We start from the raw sequence: 19332 nt of genomic DNA, 5'->3' as shown, positions 1-19332 counted from the left end.
ACAAGAACTGAACTCATGGAGTAAGTAACAAGGAGCAGAAATGAAAAAGACAATTTTGCCCCTCAGCCACGGTGACCCTTGCTTCTGCTCTTGTATCGTTACCGAAGACGTCGTACGTCGTCGACGTCCTCTCCTCCGGTAAGGGCAACTCTTACGGTCCCGGAGTTGGAATTCTCCCCGCAATACGGTAACGTTACCACCCAAAATCTCGACCTGGGTTCTTCGAATTTGATCGTTATCGAGTCAACGGCGAATCAAAATTGACCCGATTTCAACTTTAAGTTTGACTACTTTAAGGCAATACACGATCTTCCTCCATATGTCTGAGAGTAGCTCTGCAGATATTAGGTGGAATATTATTTACCTTTAGCTCTGGAGATCTTCCTTCACTTCTTGCGGTTAGTGGTGATGAGACATTAGGTGGAATATTATTAGCTTTAGGGTGATTATGAGTGGAGTTGTGTTGTGTTCTTCTAGCCTTCTCATTGAAGTTTCCTCATAAACTGAGCTTGTTTGCTGTGGCTTTGATGACTCTGTTCTCTCATGGGTTGTTGTGATGTTGTTGCTGTGCGACTCATTTGATTAGCAGAAGAATCAGTAGATAGATCAAACATTCTGTTGTTCACACTAGGAGAGACTTTGCCATTACGAAATCCACCAGGGAAGATCTCGTTAGGAGTCATCTTATGCTTATAATGTTCAGAATCTGTTGGGGTCATGCTCCTCATCATGTCACTGAATGACCTGAATGATGCCACTGTATCTGATTTTCCAAAGCTTCGGTGTTCCGAAACAAAAGCAGGACCAGAACTGGTTTGAACAATCTGCTGGTGGTGGTAAATTCAGCTCTACTTGCTGAACAATTTTCCTGTTTTGAGGGCTTGACAAAATCTAGCGGAGAAGGATTTTGATATTCATGCTGGCTCATAGATTTTAGGTTTCCAACTTGAGTAGCAAGAAAAGATGATGGAAACAGAACCGGAAAATTCAGACTCACACTCGAATTTGGTAATTATAAGTTTTGGTAATTCAAAAAGAAAAAAGGAAAAAAAAAAAAAAGAAGATAATAGAAAGGAGGAAACTGCGATTACAAGAAGCCCTAGCAAGCGTACGTCTCCGTTTCCCATTCATTCTATCGAAAGTTAGTTTTTTTTTTCTTCTGCGAAATATCGGAAAGATGGTCCAAGTTCCCAATGTGAAACAGAGGTGATTCTCCAAACTCTCTTCGTAATCGATTTCCATAACAAAACCCTAACTTGTAGATCTTTTCCTTTTACGATTTTGATTCATTGATTGTCTCTCTCTCTCTCTCAAACGTCCTTGTGATTTTTTTTTTTCTTTTTCTGAATTTTGCTTGTAGGGATATCGTGGGATAAAAGCCATTGGTTGTACTCCCGCTAACGAATCCATAGCAAAGTTTGGACTCCATTGCTACAATTCTCACAAGGTAATGATACGAGATATGGTATTACCTATCAGAGGAGGAAGCTCAAAGCTTCTTGTTAGTCGGTTATTAAGATTTCCTTTTAGTGTTAGACTAAAGTTTTGGTATTTTTACTTTTCTAATGAGCATAAGTCGGTGTAAGGATTCTCTATATAAGGAGATCCAAAGATCAATAAGAGGGGATCTTCCAAACAATTAACCTAATTCTCTAGAAAGAGGCTTGGGTTAAGAGGAAGTTAAGCTTTCAATTCTTTTGTTCTCTTTGTTCTTGAGCTATAGCTATGAGAGTTACTACTAGAGCTAGGGCTAAGGCTTTGGCTCATAACAATTTGGTATCATAGCCAACTTATTCAATGGGTGAGAACAATCAGATTGCGGAACACCTCGCAAAGTTGACGGAGCAGATGGAGCGTATGAATACGAAGATTGATGATGTTAAGAGAGACATCTATGAGAGACTTGACCCGATGAGCGAGACTGTGGAATCTCTCCAAAAGGCTATAACCATTCAACAAGCGGCGATAGCCAACACAATGGCTACTCAAGAAGAGCTACGGGAGCAGAACCTGGTCGTGGAAGATTCAGTCCGAAAAGAACAAGGGGGGTCAAGGAGAGGCTTGGAGGGGCAGACATCTCCACAACCTATGTCGGGTGATAAGCTGACTACAACCTTTCAGGAAGGGAAGGGAGAAGAAGGAGTCAGTTCATCGTCCAAAAAGGTTGTTAACCATGTCCAACAACAAACCTACTCTGCGGGATCATGGTCACGACGTACGGGAGGAGGAGAACGGGGCCACCGCAGGTCTGATGGTGGAGGAGATTGGAACGTGAGTCAGATCGGGGGAGTGGCTACAGATCATTGTTATGATTCTCCGCATGGAGATACCGTGAAACAGAAGAACTGGGAAACAGAGGAGAATTTGAGCCGAGGAAAGGCTTAGGAGATAGGTCTGGTTCTGTTGGATATACGGTGGTTCCGTCCAAGATAGAGTTCCCACCATATGATGGCTCCACCAATGCCATGGAGTGGATTCAAAAGTGTGAGGATTACTTTGAGGACCAGAGGATTTACAATGAAGATGCTAAGGTGAGGCAAGCGACTTTTGTGTTAACAGGACAAGCCTATCATTGGCATCAAAACTTGCGAAGGTTGATCCAACATCGTCTTGGATGGGGTGAGTTCAAACGAATCTGCAAAAGCAGGTTTGGCAAGGCAGATTCGGTGAACCCAGTGGGCGAATTGTGCAACCTAAGACATACAGGAACGGTGGACGAGTATTGTAACCAGTTCGAAGAATGTTTGGGTCGACAAACAAAGTTATCTAGAGATCAACAACTGTGGCAATTTTGTGCCGGCTTAACAGACAGCCTGCGTAAGGAGGTAGAGTATCTTTGCCCAGAAACAATCTTTGAAGCCATGAAGTATGCAAGAGACAATGAGTATAAGATTGAGGGTGAGAAAAATATTAGAACCTTTGGAGGACACCTGGCTCCGCCCACACGCTATACGACACCAATGTCTAGAGTTAACACTATGGGGAATCGAGGATTTCCATTAACTAAAGAGGTGGAGTCTGTGGGTGTAGTCTCCAAGCAGGAAAGATCAAGGAACTTGCCGAAAAAGAAAGATTACAAGCGTTTGACAAGTTCAGAGATGGCAGAGAAAATAGAGAAGGGACTCTGTTTTAACTGTGACGAGATTTTCACCCCAGGACATAAATGTCTACCGATTTTATTCCACATCAAGACCATAGACGACGACGAAGATTCGGGTGATGATTATGGGGAGGAAGAGATGGAGGTCTCTCTTCATGCTATGAAAGGGGAAGAAACAGGGAGCACATTTCAGGTGAATGCTAAAATTGCCAATGGATCCGGTTGGACATTATTGGACACGGGTAGCAAACATAACTTTATTAAAAGTAGTGTGGCCGAAGAGTTGGGAATTCCAATACTCCGACGCCCTGGTCGATCAGTCTCCATGGCAGATGGTGGAAGGTGTCAAGTTGATGGGTTTTGCAAAGGCCTTGCAATGGCGATACAGGGACACCAATTCAAGGCAGATTATTTTGCAATACCCCTGGGCGGTTTTGATGTCGTGTTGGGAATTCGTTGGCTCAATGCGCGTGGACGTGTTGTTTGGGATGGACCAGCCCGGACCATTGAGTTTGAACACAATAATAGTCTTGTGAAATGGCAAAGAGAAGGTCACCAAAACGAGAAGCAAGGGGTAGTTCTCAATGCCATCGAGAATGATGGTGGAACTCTTGAAAACTGGTTTGAGGCAGAAGAAGAGATTTTCACGACTAATGGCTTATTAGGGAAGAAAGAAGAGGTTACACTACCTTCAAAATCTCTGACCAAGAGTGAGTCTTTCAAGGAGCTGGGAGGGTTGCTAGCTGAGTACGGGGACTTGTTTGCAAAGCCCACCAGTTTGCCACCGCAGCGAGATTGTGACCATCAGATCCGTCTGGTTCAAGGAGCAAATCCGGTGGCTGTGCGTCCTTATCGGTACCCGCACTTGTTAAAAGACGAAATAGAGTGTCAATGTAGGGACATGCTGCAACACAGGGTCATTCGACCGAGTACTTCACCCTTCTCTTCGCCGGTATTGCTGGTGAAAAAGGCAGATAATTCGTGGAGGTTTTGCATAAATTATAGAGATCTGAATAAAGTGACAATCAAAGACAAGTTTCCCATTCCGGTGGTCGATGAGCTTCTTGATGAGCTATATGGGGCTCGCTTTTATACTAAACTTGATTTAGCTTCGGGCTATCATCAAGTTCGCATGTTCGACACTGACATCGAAAAAACGGCATTTCGAACACATCATGGGCATTATGAATTTTTAGTTATGCCATTTGGACTCTCGAATGCGCCTTCAACATTTCAAAGCCTCATGAATTCGGTATTTCAGGAAGTTCTTCAGAAATTTGTTCTTGTATTTTTTGATGATATACTTATTTACAGTGCTTCATGGGCTGACCATTTGAGACATGTGAGGTGGGTTTTTGGCCGTTTACGGGAGCATAAGTTGTTACTGAAACATGCTAAGTATTCCTTTGGACAACGAGAAGTCGGCTATTTGGGACATGTCATCACGGGAGAGGGCGTCAAAGTTGATAATGCTAAAGTCACTGCCGTCAAAGAATATCCAACTCCAACGTCGACAAGAGCGGTTCGTGGGTTTTTGGGACTCTCAGGGTACTACCGCAAGTTCATCCGCGGTTATGGCATACTTGCAGCCCCATTAACCAGCTTACTCCGTAAAACTGGTTTTCTTTGGACTAGTGAAGCAGAAGCAGCTTTTCAATCATTGAAGAAGGCACTATCAGAGTCGCCGGTTTTAGCACTACCTGATTTCACTAGGGAGTTTGTGGTGGAGTGCGACGCGTCAGGTAGTGGGATTGGTGCGGTTTTACATCAACATGATCACCCGGTAGCATTTTTAGTCGCAAGTTGGCTGAGAGACATTTGAAGCTTGCCGCATACGAGCGTGAGTTGATCGGACTAGCTAAAGCGGTGATTCATTGGCGGCCATACTTGTGGGGACGTCATTTCTTAATCCGCACTGACCACTACCGCCTTAAGTTCATTCTTGAGCAACGGTTGTCCACAACACCACAAATACATTGGGTAAGCAAGTTGTTAGGGTTTGATTTTAAGGTTGAATTTTGTGTTGGAATGGCTAATAAGGTGGCTGGTGCCCTATCCCGACGAGATGAGGAAGACCAAGAGCATGTGTGTGCTATTTGTGCGATCAGTAATTCAAATAAAGGGATCTTAGCGAGGCTACGAACAGAGGTGGAAAACTCAGAGGAGTTAGCCCAACTGCGAGATCAAATTATTCGGGGGGAGATGCCACATGCTTGGGCGGTGTGTGATGGATTGATTTTCCATAAAGATCGCGCTTACCTTGCATCTGGATCTGACTTGGTCCCTGAGGTCGTGTCTGGATTCCATAATTTTGGTCATGAAGGTGTCTAGAAAACAATGGATCATATAAGAAGAGATTTCTATTGGAAAAGTTGGAAAAAAACAGTACAAGACTTTGTTGGAGATTGTCAGGTTTGCCAGAAAAACAAGTGGGAGACACTGCAGCCTACAGGATTACTACAGCCGTTGCAAGTCCCAACTCAGGTCTGGTCAGATATATCTAATGGATTTCATTGAAGCTCTACCAAAGGTCAACAAAAAGTCGGCCATTCTGGTTGTTGTTGATAGGTTCTCAAAATATGCACATTTCATTGCATTAAGTCATCCCTATACAGCGGGCTCGGTGGCCCAAGCCTTCTTTCGCGATATTGTTCGCCTTCATGGGATTCCAGAGACAATAGTTACGGACCGTGATAAGATCTTTCGAAGTCTATTTTGGCGGGAGTTGTTTAAATTGCTGGGGACAGACCTCTGTTTCACCACCGCTTACCGGCCTCAATCCGATGGGCAAACTGAGATTGTTAACCGGACATTGGAGATGTATCTTCGCTGTCTCACGGGAGACTCTTCGTCAAAATGGCTCTCTTGGCTTCCTTGGGTTGAATATTGTTATAACACATCGTTCCACACAGGTCTTAAAGCAACACCGTTTCAGGTTGTTTATGGACGAGAACCTCCGAAACTTTTGGACTACACTGCAGGGAGTTCGCGTGTGGAAGCTGTTGATGTGGCCTTAGCACAGCGTGATGAGTTTCTCGTACTAGCAAGACAACGGTTGCTAGAGGCTCAACAACGTATGAAACTCTCGTATGATAAGCATCATCGGCTCCTTGAGTTCAATATTGGGGATTGGGTATGGCTACGGATTCAGCCATATCTCCAATTAACAGTATCAAAAAAAGCTTTCACCAAGCTGTCTCCAAAATACTATGGTCCATTTGAAATCCTTGCTCGCATTGGTTCTGTTTCTTATCAACTGCAGTTACCTAAAGGGACAAAGATTCATGATGTCTTTCATGTTTCACTACTCAAGAAGCACAAGGGAGAACGCCCCACAGATGCAGCGACATTACCTCCAGTTCTTCACGGTCGTGTGGTTCCGCCTACACCATTGCGTCTACTTAAGGCAAGAATGAGGGGAGGGATTCGTCAAGTAATAGTACAGTGGACTGAGGATGAGGCTGATGATTTAACTTGGGAAGAGGCGGCAAAGTTGTTTGAAGCTTACCCGGAATTGGAGCTTGAGGACAAGCTCCTAGTCGAGGAGGTAAGTAATGATACGAGATATGGTATTACGTATCATAGGAGGAAGCCCAAAGGTTCTTGTTAGTCGGTTATTAAGATTTCCTTTTATTGTTAGACTAAAGTTTTGGTATTTTTACTTTTCTAATTAGCATAAGTCGGTGTAAGGATTCTCTATATAAGGAGATCCAAAGATCAATAAGAGGGGATCTTCCAAACAATTAACCTAATTCTCTAGAAAGAGGCTTGGGTTAAGAGGAAGTTAAGCTTTCAATTCTTTTGTTCTCTTTGTTATTGAGCTATAGCTACGGGGGTTACTACTAGAGCTGGTGCTAAGGCTTTGGCTCATAACAGGTAACAACTCATGACTCTATGTTGCTCTTATTCTACCAACCCCTGACCCTTTCTTCTTCTTCTTCTTCCTCTTCTTCTTCTTCTTTTGTGGATTTCTACTGTCCTTTTGGTTTTAATTTTACATCTCCACGGCTGTATGTAGGGGACTAATTTACAGTTCTTGACTGTTACCCAACTCCTTCCGCGAGCTGTTTCACATGTCAAATATATTATGACATTGGATGCCTGTGATCCAGCCAACGGTTCTATTCATAGTATCGACACCTGTATCTGGCATTCTTCTCGGAGGAATGATGAGAACTTGAGATTAATCACCACTTATTGCAGACCTACAGGTAACTTAACTAACATGGTCTAAATATGATTTTCCATGTCCCTTTTATTAGCTATCGTTTTTTTGAACTGTTGATTTTGTTGTTGTTGTTGTTGTTGTTACTACCCCCGTCTTAAATATTTTGTATGTTTCTGACCCCCTTAGGATTCCCATGTGTTTAATTATCTGCTCTATACTATATAAGCCTAATCTATGAGTGAAAATATCAAGTCGTCTGTATATGTTTCATGTATGCATGTTTTTTTGTCATGACCTTACAAGTTACATGCATAATTGTTTTTGTTGTTTCTGTCTATGCTAGTTTCCCATCCACCAATTCAATTAATAATCTTCTATAAATTGTTGCTCTAGGGTCTGGAGAAAGCGGTTCCTAATGGGACCCAAATGGTGTAGACGTGCTCTATACTGGTGTGATGCCTAAGTGGCTAGATGATGATGCACTTACAGGAAGCGATAAGCTACACTTCTATGAGGTGTGTTGTTTAGCTATGAACTTTTTTTACTTATTTCCTTTTATTTGATCATCTGCTCAACACACCGATCGACATACACAGAACACCTTGTTCCACTAAAAATGCTCAAAATGTTTCAAATGCAGGTTAATGATTCGGATTTGCAACAGAATGCATGGCTTCATCTATATGCTCAAGTTGCTGCATACTCTAGGTGGATTTATCACATGGTGAGGAAAAATATATAGCCTAGAGAAGTGAGAGTATACTCATTTGTTTGGTTGGGCTCATGTATGTAGTCTTCTCTCAACCATGCTTTTTTGTTTTGCAGGTGGATCATCTCCCATTGGAGATAAAGAAAGTGGTGGTACAAACAAAGGAAGACATAGAGTCAAGTTTGAAGTTGAAGTCGGGCAATGCAATCTTCTACTTAAGTTTCAAGACTCGTGAAGGTGCCGAGTACAAATCCATAATAAGGCAAACGAGGGATGGAAGACCACAACACATGTGCCTTGAAGTTAAACATGTTGAGATAGACAAGTAGACGACAAAAGTGTTGTGACTTTTTAATATACCATGTTTATGTCCTTAGTTGGTTGGTGGTATTGAGTTTGTGTGTTGTCCTTGCCACTTTTAATGACTAGAAGAGAGTTGTATTGAGAGTGTGTTTAGCAGTTTGTGTGCTGTTTACCTCTGAATGCTATGTTTTTTTTCTTCCAATTAATTTGTTTCAAGACTTTTAAGCTATGTTCAACTTGCCCTGTATCTCTTTCGATTATGTCTTCCTCTTCAATCAGATCATCAACAAATTGTTAAGATAGATTCAAAACAGTGAATAAATGCATGCAATTTGAACAAACAGGGAAAGTGCAGTGAGAAATTAATTGAACAAGTAAATCCAAGTTTTGCTCGTTACAAAAACACGCTAAACACACACACCTGAAGTTTGGTATACTTCCAGTCAAACACACATACAAGCTGCACAAACAGAGAATATTAAAGCTTTGATTATAAACGACTCGTGTTCAAGTGGCAGTATTGGAAATCTTGAACGTTATCCCAAAATTAGACTTGAAAAGTTATCCCAATTTGAACGTTTTGCAGTATTGGAAAGAAAATAGACAACGCTTTGGTGCTCTAACATACATGGCAATGGATGTGCTTAGTATCCCCATTACAACAGTAGCTTCTGAATCTTCTTTCAGCATTGGGTCTCACGTAATAAATAAGTATCGAAACCGTCTCCTTCCTAGCAATGTCCAAGCTTTATTGTGTACTCGTTCTTGGCTATATGGTTATCCGACTAAAGATGAAGGTATGAGACAAAATTTGTGTGTTGTGTACGTGTGTGTTGCTGTTATTTGATTGACTATGCTCGTGTATGTAGAGTTGTCATTCTGATGCCATTTTGCTGTCTTGCTTCGTATAATCTGGTTTTTATGATGTAGATGAGAAGGACGAGATAGTTGTAATTCGGGAAAACCCAACTTCGAGTGGAAAAGAACATGAATGAAGCTTTAAAAACCCAAGGTTTGTTTCTACTCAATATGAAAGCTTGACTATGTTTTATGTTTCTGGTACGTTCATGATCAACATAAATTATTTGCTTGAATGAATTTGAGTGAGAGAGAAGAGAAGCTTAGTTTGTCTTTGTTACTCTCTTTCACGTGTGCAGTCGTCTGTGTTTAGTGTTGCTATTGACTTCAATCAGCTTGAACATCTGAATCTACTTGTAGTCAGCGATCATTGGTCGAAGTTGCTTGTCATGTTACTCAAATATTCATTCTAAGAAGAGTGTGGAGCATCGTCGTATACAAGAGTGTGGAGCATCATCGTATACTTCCTGTTTAATTTGTGTGTGTTTAAAAGTTAGAATCTAATGAGCATTGTTGTTATTGTGGGTTTGTTTTATGTTTTTGTTTTGTGTGAATGAATAAAGAAAAAAGCACAAGACATACTTGATGTACTTCCTCTTTAGTTTTAATGTATGAACTCATAGAATTGAATGAGTTTATAGGATTAAATGAGTTGGGTCAACCTATGAACTCATTTAATCTAAACTCATTAGGTAATGAGTTAAACTGAGTTGAGTTAATCAATTTGACATCCCTAGCGATAGCCAATACCCAATTTGCGAAGACAGAAGAAGAGAGAGAGAGGAAGCGAGAAGAAAGAAACAGCCATGTTCTGAGGAAGGAGACCTGCATCATCATCATCATCATCATAATCTCAAGCTGATTACTTAACTTCTCTTTCCCTCCATCTCTTACCAAATCCAAAACACCAAAGGTCTCTCTCTCTCTCTCGCTCTCTCTTTCTTGTTCGCTTAATTTATTTGGTAGTGTGTTATGATTTGGTTGCTCCATTTTTACTTCTGATGATGTAATTACAAAACTTTAAAAAAAGAAACTCAATTTTTGAGTGATGAGAGAGAAAACTCTGTTTGTTTGGTTGGTTGGATCAGTGAGTTCAAAAGAGATAAGCTGATTCCTTCTATTCCAAATCCCATAATTTTTTTTTTTTCCAGTTTCTGTTTCTCTTCTCACTCTCTTTGTGTTTGCATGTATGTGTAAGTTCTTAGCCATGTTCAAAGTTTGAATCTTTAGAAACCCTTCAGATCATTTAGCAATCTTACTATGTGATTGAACCTGGAATCTGTGTGTTTATGATCTTTTTGGTTTCATTTTCTCTCTTTGGGTTTGTTTGATTTTTGGGGATCATGGTAAAAAATTGTTGACTTATGATTGGACTTTGTTTGGTTTGGACATTTAGCTATTTTTGAAGTAAGAAGATTTGAAGACAATGCAAGTGTTTCATCAAAGGAAAGATTCATCTTGGGGAAACTCAATGCCAACAAACTCAAATATCCAAGGATCTGAATCTTTCACCTTGACAAAGGATATGATGATGTCTACTACACAATTCCCTGGAATCAAACATTCGAGTTTGCAGCTGCAAGATCAAGATTCATCCTCAACACAATCTACAGGAGAATCAGGTGGCGGCGGCGGTGGTGAAGTTGCAAGCTTTGAAGAACGTAACCGTTATGGATGCAGCACTGTTAATACCAATCTCTCAGGTCAAATAAATTTAACTGATTTTTTGAACACTAATCGCATTGCCTAAAAAACGCTAATGGGTTTCTCTTCTTGTCTTTGGTTGATGCAGGTTACATCGGAAACTCGGGAAAGCCTATTGAAAGATATACTAAGTCAACTACCACACCTCGTCTATGGTTTCTCAAGATTCTGTGTTTCCTCCTCCTACTTGTGGTCAAACACCTTGGTCTCTCTTCAATGTGCTGAAACATCACATTTCAATGGTTTCTTGCCTCATGAATATGCATCAACACCAACGGTAATGTTCTGTGAAGCCTTGTGCTTTCACAATTCTGAACTGATGTTGGTGCATTGATTGGTTAATTTGAAAATCTTTTTGTGCAGGTGCTGCCACATTTAGAGATGATGGGTTTGGTTTCTTCAAGAGTGTCATTGCCTCATAACGTTCAAGAGAATGAACCAATATTTGTCAATGCGAAACAGTATCATGCAATCCTCCGTCGCAGGAAGCACCGTTCTAAACTCGAAGCTCAGAACAAACTCATCAAATGCCGTAAAGTAAGAATCTTTTTTTCACTCAGAAGAAGACCTAAAATGATTCGATGCAATTCGGGAGTGAGTAACAAAGTTTTGTTTTCTTTTTCCTGTAGCCGTACCTACATGAGTCTCGCCATCTTCATGCTTTAAAGAGAGCTAGAGGCTCCGGTGGACGTTTCCTCAATACAAAGAAGCTTCAAGAATCATCAAACTCTCTGTGTTCTTCTCAAATGGCAAATGTACAGAATTTCTCTAAGAGCCCTCGCGGTGGTGGAAGCGGAATCGGCTCTAGTTCAATCACACCGAGCTCCAGTTTAAACCGTATCAACACACCATGTCTCAGCTCTCATGTCAGGGACATGAGGTACCTGAGAAGGATCTTGCTCCGGGAGAACTCCGACAAATTCCGGCGACTGGTGATCATATATGACGGGAAGTCATCCTTGGCTACTTATTCTTATCGGTTTCTTTACAAATATTCTTCCTTTAAAAACTTTGCTTTCCATATCCTCTGCAATCTCACACTCTATATAGAGTGGCTTGAAGAACTTTTAAATCATTGTCAAACTATTTTTGTTAATTGAAAATTTCGGATTCTCTCGAGTACAAATTGCGTTACCCTATTTAGATACAATGAGAAAAGAGTCACTAGGAGTAATATACACGCATAGATCCCCTAATGCTCTGAAGACAAACTGGACACTTAGGGTTTAACTCTCGTTCAACGGTTGAAGCACACAGCCTGCAACATACTACATGTCCACAGGGAATAAACGCAGGTACTCTTCTTCTTGTCACGCATATCACACACAATTGTCCATCTGGGATTTCCTCTGCATCCTCGGGTTCATCATCGACTATGGGTTCACTTGGTCTCTGTGACAGCTCTCTCTGATGGTTCCGTAGTTTCCATCTATTCCAGGTCCTGAAGATAAAGACAGTTAAACAGATTTCGTATCAAAACATTGCCCAGATCTATAACTATATTTGATCTAACACAACTCCAGTACCTGACAGCAGCATAGCTAAGGATGCCAACAGACACAATGCCCAAGATAACACTGCCTAAGAATATTAAGCCGGTCTGATCCATAAGCTCCTCTATCATCTGGTCCTTGGTCATCTCTGATCTGCAAAGATTATAGAACCAAGATTTATATATGAACAGAAATAGAGCCTTTTTTGCAACGATGGACTAAGTATTGTCAAATGATCAAGAGATTGAGAAAACAAAAAGAAGAAGATGAAGTAGTAATTTGAGTTAGCTAGCAGGCAGATATATAATTTCGGCACTGACAAGAGAAAAGAAAGTATCCAGATAAAATCTTACAAGAAATAAGGAAGATCTTGGCACGATTTGATTTCAGGAACTCCATTCCTAAAACTGCAGAAGCCAACAGCTGTTATATCTTTCCCAGCTGGTAAAATCTTCTCTACATCAAGCAGACCGACCTTGGAAGAGAAAGAATTACAAAAGTTAGGAAGGAAGTAACCAAGAACAAGGTTCTCAAAACCAGAGCTTTCTTTACAAAAAAATACTCACAGGATACTCGGGGAACAGAAAGGCTTGAAGAAACGAAGAATTAATAGGCTGCAAACGATTATACACAGTGGTAAGCGGAAGAGGTTGACTTGAACCATCCATGTTAACAAGGAGATAACTAGACTGCGATTGTTGATCATTTCCTACAATGACAAATGGGACCTGCACAAAGCAAACGATTTTAGTCATGGATAGAGAGCCAAAGTTGAATGAAACCTCTGAAAGCTGCTAAAGAGTGAAGGCAAACAAAATTTACCTTTCTCATAAAATCAACTCCTTGCTTGGGCATAGACCTCTCCAACATAAACCGGTAACCAGTCGAGTGGAACAATCTCTTCCATCCACTATACACATACTGTAAACAAAAATGATAAGACATTATTAGTAAAAGGCTTTCACTTGTCCCCCAAAACATACATTTCCCTTCTGAGATGATCACAGCAGCACCAAATCACATAATATTGATGGTAACTTAATCAATCACAATTAAAATCTAATCATGAACCAAATCATCCCTTTTGAAAGAAACATAAAACAAAATTAGGTCAATTGCAATTTGTATGCAGCAAAATTCACAAAACTGTTTCAAATAAATTGGTGTGTTTAAGTAAGTGTACCGTTTGCGTTCTCTGGATTATAAGAGCTTTATCTCCAGTCTCCGACGAGATTAACACGTTGTCGTCACCGGAAATCTTCGGTCTGACGAATCCGCGAACCACAACGAGCCGCTGATCAGGGCTGGTCCCGTGGTCGTTAGTCTCAGATTTGTTTTCAGCCGCCGGAAGAAGTGATCGGAGGTCAGCGACGGAGACTTCGGGTGCATCTTTGATCTTGTTAAAGGCGGCGTTGGTGGATGCACACTTGATAGCAGAACCGACGGCGCTAATAGCTAAAGTAATTCCGAGGACTGCGCCGTCGAAGGAGAGAGCGAGGTCAAGCAGTAGACTGAGAATGGCACGCTCCGGCGAGGACATAATGGTAAGTTTACAAAATTTCCACGCAGACACGCACAACGGGACGACGAGTGAAGAGGAGAGAGAGAGGGAGATGAGGCTATTATCGGTATTTAAGATATATACATATGCCGGTCGTTTCTAATTTGGGTCTTAAATGGGTCTATGCACGAGTTAACAACAAAAGACTAAATTACCCCCATTTCAGCTCCTCGGATCTGCTAAACGCAAATAATAAATAGCGTTTACGTTTATTCCAGTTTTACCCTCAACGTTATGTCAGATTTACAAACCAGAACCATAAGTAGAGCAGATCTAAGAAGAGTGAGAGAGATTGGTCACCGATTTCATCAACCTCCCTCCATCGTGTTTCTGCCATCGCCGCTCCACCAAATCTGTTTCATTAGGTATTTATCGCCTCTTTATGGTATAGAAAACTCGTGTTTGGATATTTACTGATTAAGCTAGGTTAAAATCTCCTCTTGTGTCTTTCATATCTCTATCTTCGTTTTTTTGATTCGTGAAAACTCTAATTCTTATCTGTTTTTGTTCAAAAAATATTTTTGAGCAAAAACTTGTAAAAGTCTAGCTTGTTGGGCTTATACCAAAACAACTTGTATTAGCGTTAAAGGGCTTTCCATTTGACCTGAATCACAAAGCCATAAAAAAAAATCCCGGAGCGCATCTTCTTCTTCTTCTTCTCTTTCAAAGATCAAGAGATCGCTTCATACAGTTCCATCTTCCAAGATTTTCCTCGGCAGTTATACAGGTACGCCATTATCGTCTACAGAACAAGTTCTTTGTTGTTGTTGTTGTTGTTCTTTGTTGTTAAACTTTTGGATTTCATCCCGTGAGAGATTAAAGTGAAGAGATTTTTAGTTTATATTCTCTACTTTGGTTTAGTCTTCGTTTTTCTGGAAAATGTAATTGACGAACTAGATAGAATCGATTTTAGCTCTCTGGTATATTTTTTTTTGTTTTTTTTTCTGTTTGTAGTTTCAATCACAAATTGATATATGTCCACCAAGTGTTTGATGAAATGTCTGAAAGAAGTAAAATGCTGTTTTGGCTTGATTAGGATTCGATACTTATATAGGTTTTGGTTTTGTAACATCACTCATTAGGATTTCTCTGTGATACTAATTACTCGCAAAGATCTTGGCTCTCGATGGGATGGTCATTTCCTATCTGACGTTTGCTTGTGTTTTTTTTGCAACATCTGTATAAGAACGGTGCGTAATTGACTCTGTGGCTTTACTTTTAAGTTTGTTTAGGGGAAACATGGCCGGAGAAGGTGAAGAGGATGTACCTAGAGATGCTAAGATTGTGAAATCTCTGCTTAAGTCGATGGGTGTGGAGGACTACGAGCCTCGTGTGATACACCAGTTTCTGGAGCTATGGTACCGGTATGTGGTGGAAGTGTTGACAGATGCTCAGGTATACTCAGAGCATGCTAGCAAATCCAACATTGACTGTGATGATGTGAAGCTCGCTATTCAGTCCAAAGTTAATTTCAGCTTCTCACAGCCACCTCCAAGAGAGGTATGCATTGTTGACGATTCCTTGTTTCATTTTCTTGAGATTGTTGTCTGAGAAAGAGAGAGATATGATATGGGCAGAGTCATTTGGTTAGCTGGCTGATATGTGAATGATCATTAGGGAAGTATCACCTTAGTTACGATTTGTGAACAGTAACCCTCTTGCCACATAAGTTGCATTACGGAGAACCTCAAATGTTTTCGCTTGCTAAATCCATGTCGTTTGATTTTGGAATCTCGATGTCTCTGTTGTTGGATGTTTGATTTAGGTTCTGCTAGAGCTTGCTGCAAGTAGGAACAAGATCCCTTTGCCAAAATCGATAGCAGGACCGGGTGTTCCTCTCCCACCTGAACAGGACACATTGCTGAGCCCAAACTACCAGCTTGTGATACCAAGGAAGTCAGCTTCCACAGAACCTGAAGAAACTGAGGATGATGAAGAAATGACAGATCCTGCACAGTCCTCGCAAGAACAGCAGCAACAACAAACATCAGACCTCCCAGGTCAAACTCCCCAACGAGTCTCTTTCCCTCTCTCTAGAAGACCCAATAAGTAGATACACAAAAAGTTTATTATGTTATGTATGAAAATGTAGTAGCACAATTATTATTAATGACCATATGTGGTATCAAAGGAGTAGAATGTAAGAGAATCATATATTAATGACCAGAGTCAGTTTTCGTAGAACATATGAGCAATATATATATATACACTGTTGTGTGGAAATCACAATACCAAAGATACAACAAATCTTCTGAAGCATTACTATATATGCAACTATAGTATATATACATGAACAAAGGTAATTAAGAGAATTTCAGATTTTGAATCTGTTAGCTTCCCCAGCCAACCATGGTCCCAGCAGCTGCACGGTGAGGGCGTGAAAACGCAAGCCCCCGATCATACATTCGCTGAATCTCCTCTCTGTATTCAGTCAGAGATTCGTAAGGTATGGCTGGAGTCAGCTCCACCACATCTCCCATCTTCAGCTTGCATTTTAGATCACTTACAGGTGTCTGGTTTAGTCTTGGCCTTAGCTCTTCCTTTGCCAGGATGCTGTACATTGACCATCTCGAGCTCCCTGGTCCTGCTCTGCTTAACAGGTCCGAAACTGTGGAATTCGCAAGAAACTCTTGCACAGTCATCTGCATTTTCAGGTTTATCAAATTATACTCCAATCAAAGAAACATCCTCAATGAGAAGAATTTGAAGGTGATTACGATTAACTAACCTTCTCATTTTCAATTACAATGACATAGAGTGGTCCTTCTTGGTTGCCATTAGGCTTATAAGAAAATGGACAATCTTCAGCGTGAGATGGGAAACTGCACAAGGGCTCTGAAGAGCAGATCGAGGATTTGTCTTTGCTCATGGTTTCAAAATGCGAGGTCACAACCCATCTTGCCCATTCAACCATCTGAAGCACAAATGATGAGTGTTTGCAGTCACCTTCCTTGTATCTCCAGTGAGCTGCAAACCCAAATTCAGCTTGCAAATGCATCTCCTTTGTGCGTATTTGAACTTCAAGCGGAATAGTTCCATCACCCCCTTACTACTGCATGCAAAGATTGGTACCTAAAATTCCAAAAGCCCAAACTTAGATGATTAGAGAATGAAGTAGCCTGCATCATTATAAGCACAGCCGGTTTGCAGAACCTACCCGTTGAACTTGGGATGAGATATGTAATCTTTCAGCTTTCCAGGAACTTCAGACCATAGCTTGTGAACTACTCCTAAAGCCTTGTAACAATTTTTCTCGTTATCAACAATCAAACGCAAGCCATGAATGTCATGAATTTCATCCATGGTTAGCTTTTTCCTGACATAAAATGAAGTGTCAGTATTCTGGTTCTCTCCATTATCTTAGTGAAACTGATAAACTAACAAGCACTTTCGAATAAAGAGGAAATGAGAACTTATTTTAACATCTTGCAGTAGATACTATGCAAGCTTTTGTGTCGTCCAGAGAGAACATGGTAAGAAATGCCTTCTTTCTTAAGCGCTTGCTCCAATTTCTCAATCGCAGAAGTAATCATAGCTTCATCGAATGAATCCTCAAGCATAGCGGACATCTCATGGTGCTGATCAGGATGGAGATGCTTGAAACACAGATTTTCAAGCTCAACTTTCCAGCTAGAGATTCCTAAACGATTAGCCAAAGGCGCAAATATCTCCAGAGTCTCTTTAGCAAACCTTTTCTGCTTCACTGGCGGCAAAGCATAGAGCGTCATCATGTTATGTAAACGATCAGCTAACTTTATAATCACAGCTCTCCCGTCTGCCATCGCAAGAAACATAGTGTGCAAACGATCTGCTTCAACGGTTTTGCATGCCGTATTGTTTTCCCGAGCAAGTTTACTTAATTGGCTCAGCTTAGACACCTAATCCAACAAGAAGAAAGAAGCCAATTAAATTTCAAGTCTCAACCATAAAACAAGCTTTTAGCTGAAACACATTCATGGCTGTATCTTTACTTACCCCTTCCACAAGATCAGCAACTCCTCCTGATCCAAAAGTTCTGAGAATATAATCATGGCTCATGAAGGAATCGTCTAAAGTATCATGTAAAATACCAGCAACAACAATGGTCGAATTAGCTCCAATGTCAGCTAACAACATTGCAGTCTCAACACAATGTTGTAGGTAAGGATCACCATTTGCTCTCATCTGATTCAAACACATCAATTAGCAAAATCGAAAACCAAAATTATTTGACAAGTTTGTGAGTTTAAGTTCTTCCTCACAATCACACACCTGTCCTCTATGAGTTTTCTCAGCTTCGGAAAAAGCTTTGACAACAGATTCATCTTGGAAGATTTTGTGTTTCGATTGAGCGCATCGAAGCAAATATCCCTAGCATATGGTTGTCTTCTCTCTCCTTCGAAACCATCGTCCATGGCAAACGGTAGCTGCTCATCGACAAGAACAGAGTCTGTATCGTAATCAACACAAGAGCCAATAGCTTTCCTGACGAAACCGTTGAACAATCTGCTAGATCCCACACGGAGAGCAGAGCCACCATCTAAGTTCCGATCTCGTGAAATCCTCATCGGAGGACTGTTGCTAGATGAGATCGGACCGTGAAGCACCGAGACAGGGCTATGGTGATCTCGTTTAAGGCACGAAGAAGAACCGATGAATTTGCTCGGAGAATAAACAGAAGGAGCCGCTTAAGGTCCGATCGTCGCTACGATCATGGCATATTGAAGCCAGCTCATCTCCTACCGTCGGATGATGCGACGAAGAGGAGGAAGAGGAAGATGACTTGACGGATGCGCCGGAGAAAAGCAAAGAGAGACCTCCAATTGTGGGGGAAGACGTGGAAGAAGACCCCGGCGAAGACCTGGAGTTGAGATTGAGATCAAAAGAGATATGAGCGTTGATCTGGTCAGCTGTAGAGCATACTGTGCTCGCTGGACTGGCGTAAAGCGCTATGGTCGTTGCTAGCACCATTGAAGCTCTCTTCTCTGGTTCTTCTGATCCGGAAGAAATCAAATTCGAAAATCGTAAGAAATCTCGGAATTGACTCCAAAAGCTTCGTCAATTTCTCGGGAAAACGAAGAAATTTTTCCTAGAAAGCTTTAAAATCGTAGTAGATCTATGAACAAATCGAATCTAAGCATATACAATTCCAAAACACGAAATTGAAAGGGGGGAAAACCTAATTAAATCAGAGAAAACAAAGAGATTGTGATAGAGAAATTGAGAAATTTTGTTCTTCTACTTCCGAAGAAAGAAAGAAAGAAATCAAAATAATCTATCGTTGGAGCCTGGTGGTGTTCTTATTCGCTCGTTAAATCCAGCAATCGAGGCGAAGCTGAGCATAACGAATTTACTTAATTACCCTTTCTGTTTAACCAGAGGATTACTACTGACTCTGATTGTTATTTTAGTAATGTCGTTATCCATAAATCTATAAATAAACCATTTTCGGGTACT

General features: G+C 40.9%; 4 protein-coding genes and 2 pseudogenes across 5 annotated transcripts; 4 read left to right on the top strand and 2 right to left on the bottom strand.

Annotated features, from left to right (window-relative positions):
* LOC104761551 lies at positions 24 to 2611 on the top strand. The gene is made up of 2 exons (XM_010484650.2): positions 24 to 1206; positions 1361 to 2611. Exon 2 carries the CDS (start codon positions 1798 to 1800, stop codon positions 2383 to 2385), a length of 588 nt encoding a protein of 195 aa, XP_010482952.1. The 5' UTR covers positions 24 to 1206; positions 1361 to 1797; the 3' UTR covers positions 2386 to 2611.
* Positions 7724 to 8306, top strand: LOC104763469 (UPF0725 protein At2g20620-like). The gene is made up of 3 exons (XM_010486835.1): positions 7724 to 7783; positions 7909 to 7992; positions 8094 to 8306. The coding sequence occupies exons 1-3, from the start codon at positions 7724 to 7726 to the stop codon at positions 8304 to 8306; spliced, it is 357 nt and encodes a 118-aa protein (XP_010485137.1).
* Positions 9793 to 11984, top strand: LOC104761545 (annotated as a pseudogene).
* On the bottom strand, positions 11915 to 14115 carry LOC104761546 (E3 ubiquitin-protein ligase SPL2). The gene is made up of 6 exons (XM_010484642.2): positions 13519 to 14115; positions 13158 to 13256; positions 12902 to 13063; positions 12689 to 12810; positions 12369 to 12488; positions 11915 to 12283 (listed from the first exon to the last, which is right to left on the bottom strand). The coding sequence occupies exons 1-6, from the start codon at positions 13873 to 13875 to the stop codon at positions 12007 to 12009; spliced, it is 1137 nt and encodes a 378-aa protein (XP_010482944.1). The 5' UTR covers positions 13876 to 14115; the 3' UTR covers positions 11915 to 12006.
* LOC109124861 (transcription initiation factor TFIID subunit 9) lies at positions 14182 to 16080 on the top strand. Of its 2 annotated transcripts, XM_010484640.2 has the most exons (4): positions 14182 to 14261; positions 14478 to 14623; positions 15120 to 15396; positions 15662 to 16080. In XM_010484640.2, exons 3-4 carry the CDS (start codon positions 15136 to 15138, stop codon positions 15947 to 15949), a joined length of 549 nt encoding a protein of 182 aa, XP_010482942.1. In that variant the 5' UTR covers positions 14182 to 14261; positions 14478 to 14623; positions 15120 to 15135; the 3' UTR covers positions 15950 to 16080. The 2 variants fall into 2 exon arrangements, with proteins under 2 accessions (XP_010482942.1, XP_010482943.1); XM_010484641.2 differs by lacking the exon at positions 14182 to 14261 and having other exon boundaries at positions 14467 to 14623; positions 15129 to 15396.
* Positions 16031 to 18846, bottom strand: LOC104761544 (annotated as a pseudogene).

Source organism: Camelina sativa, chromosome 18 (assembly GCF_000633955.1).
Source record: "Camelina sativa cultivar DH55 chromosome 18, Cs, whole genome shotgun sequence".
In the NCBI taxonomy this organism is placed as follows: Eukaryota; Viridiplantae; Streptophyta; class Magnoliopsida; order Brassicales; family Brassicaceae; genus Camelina; species Camelina sativa.
The sequence above is the reverse complement of the archived record's forward strand: the minus strand, read 5'-3'. Positions and strand labels throughout refer to the sequence as shown.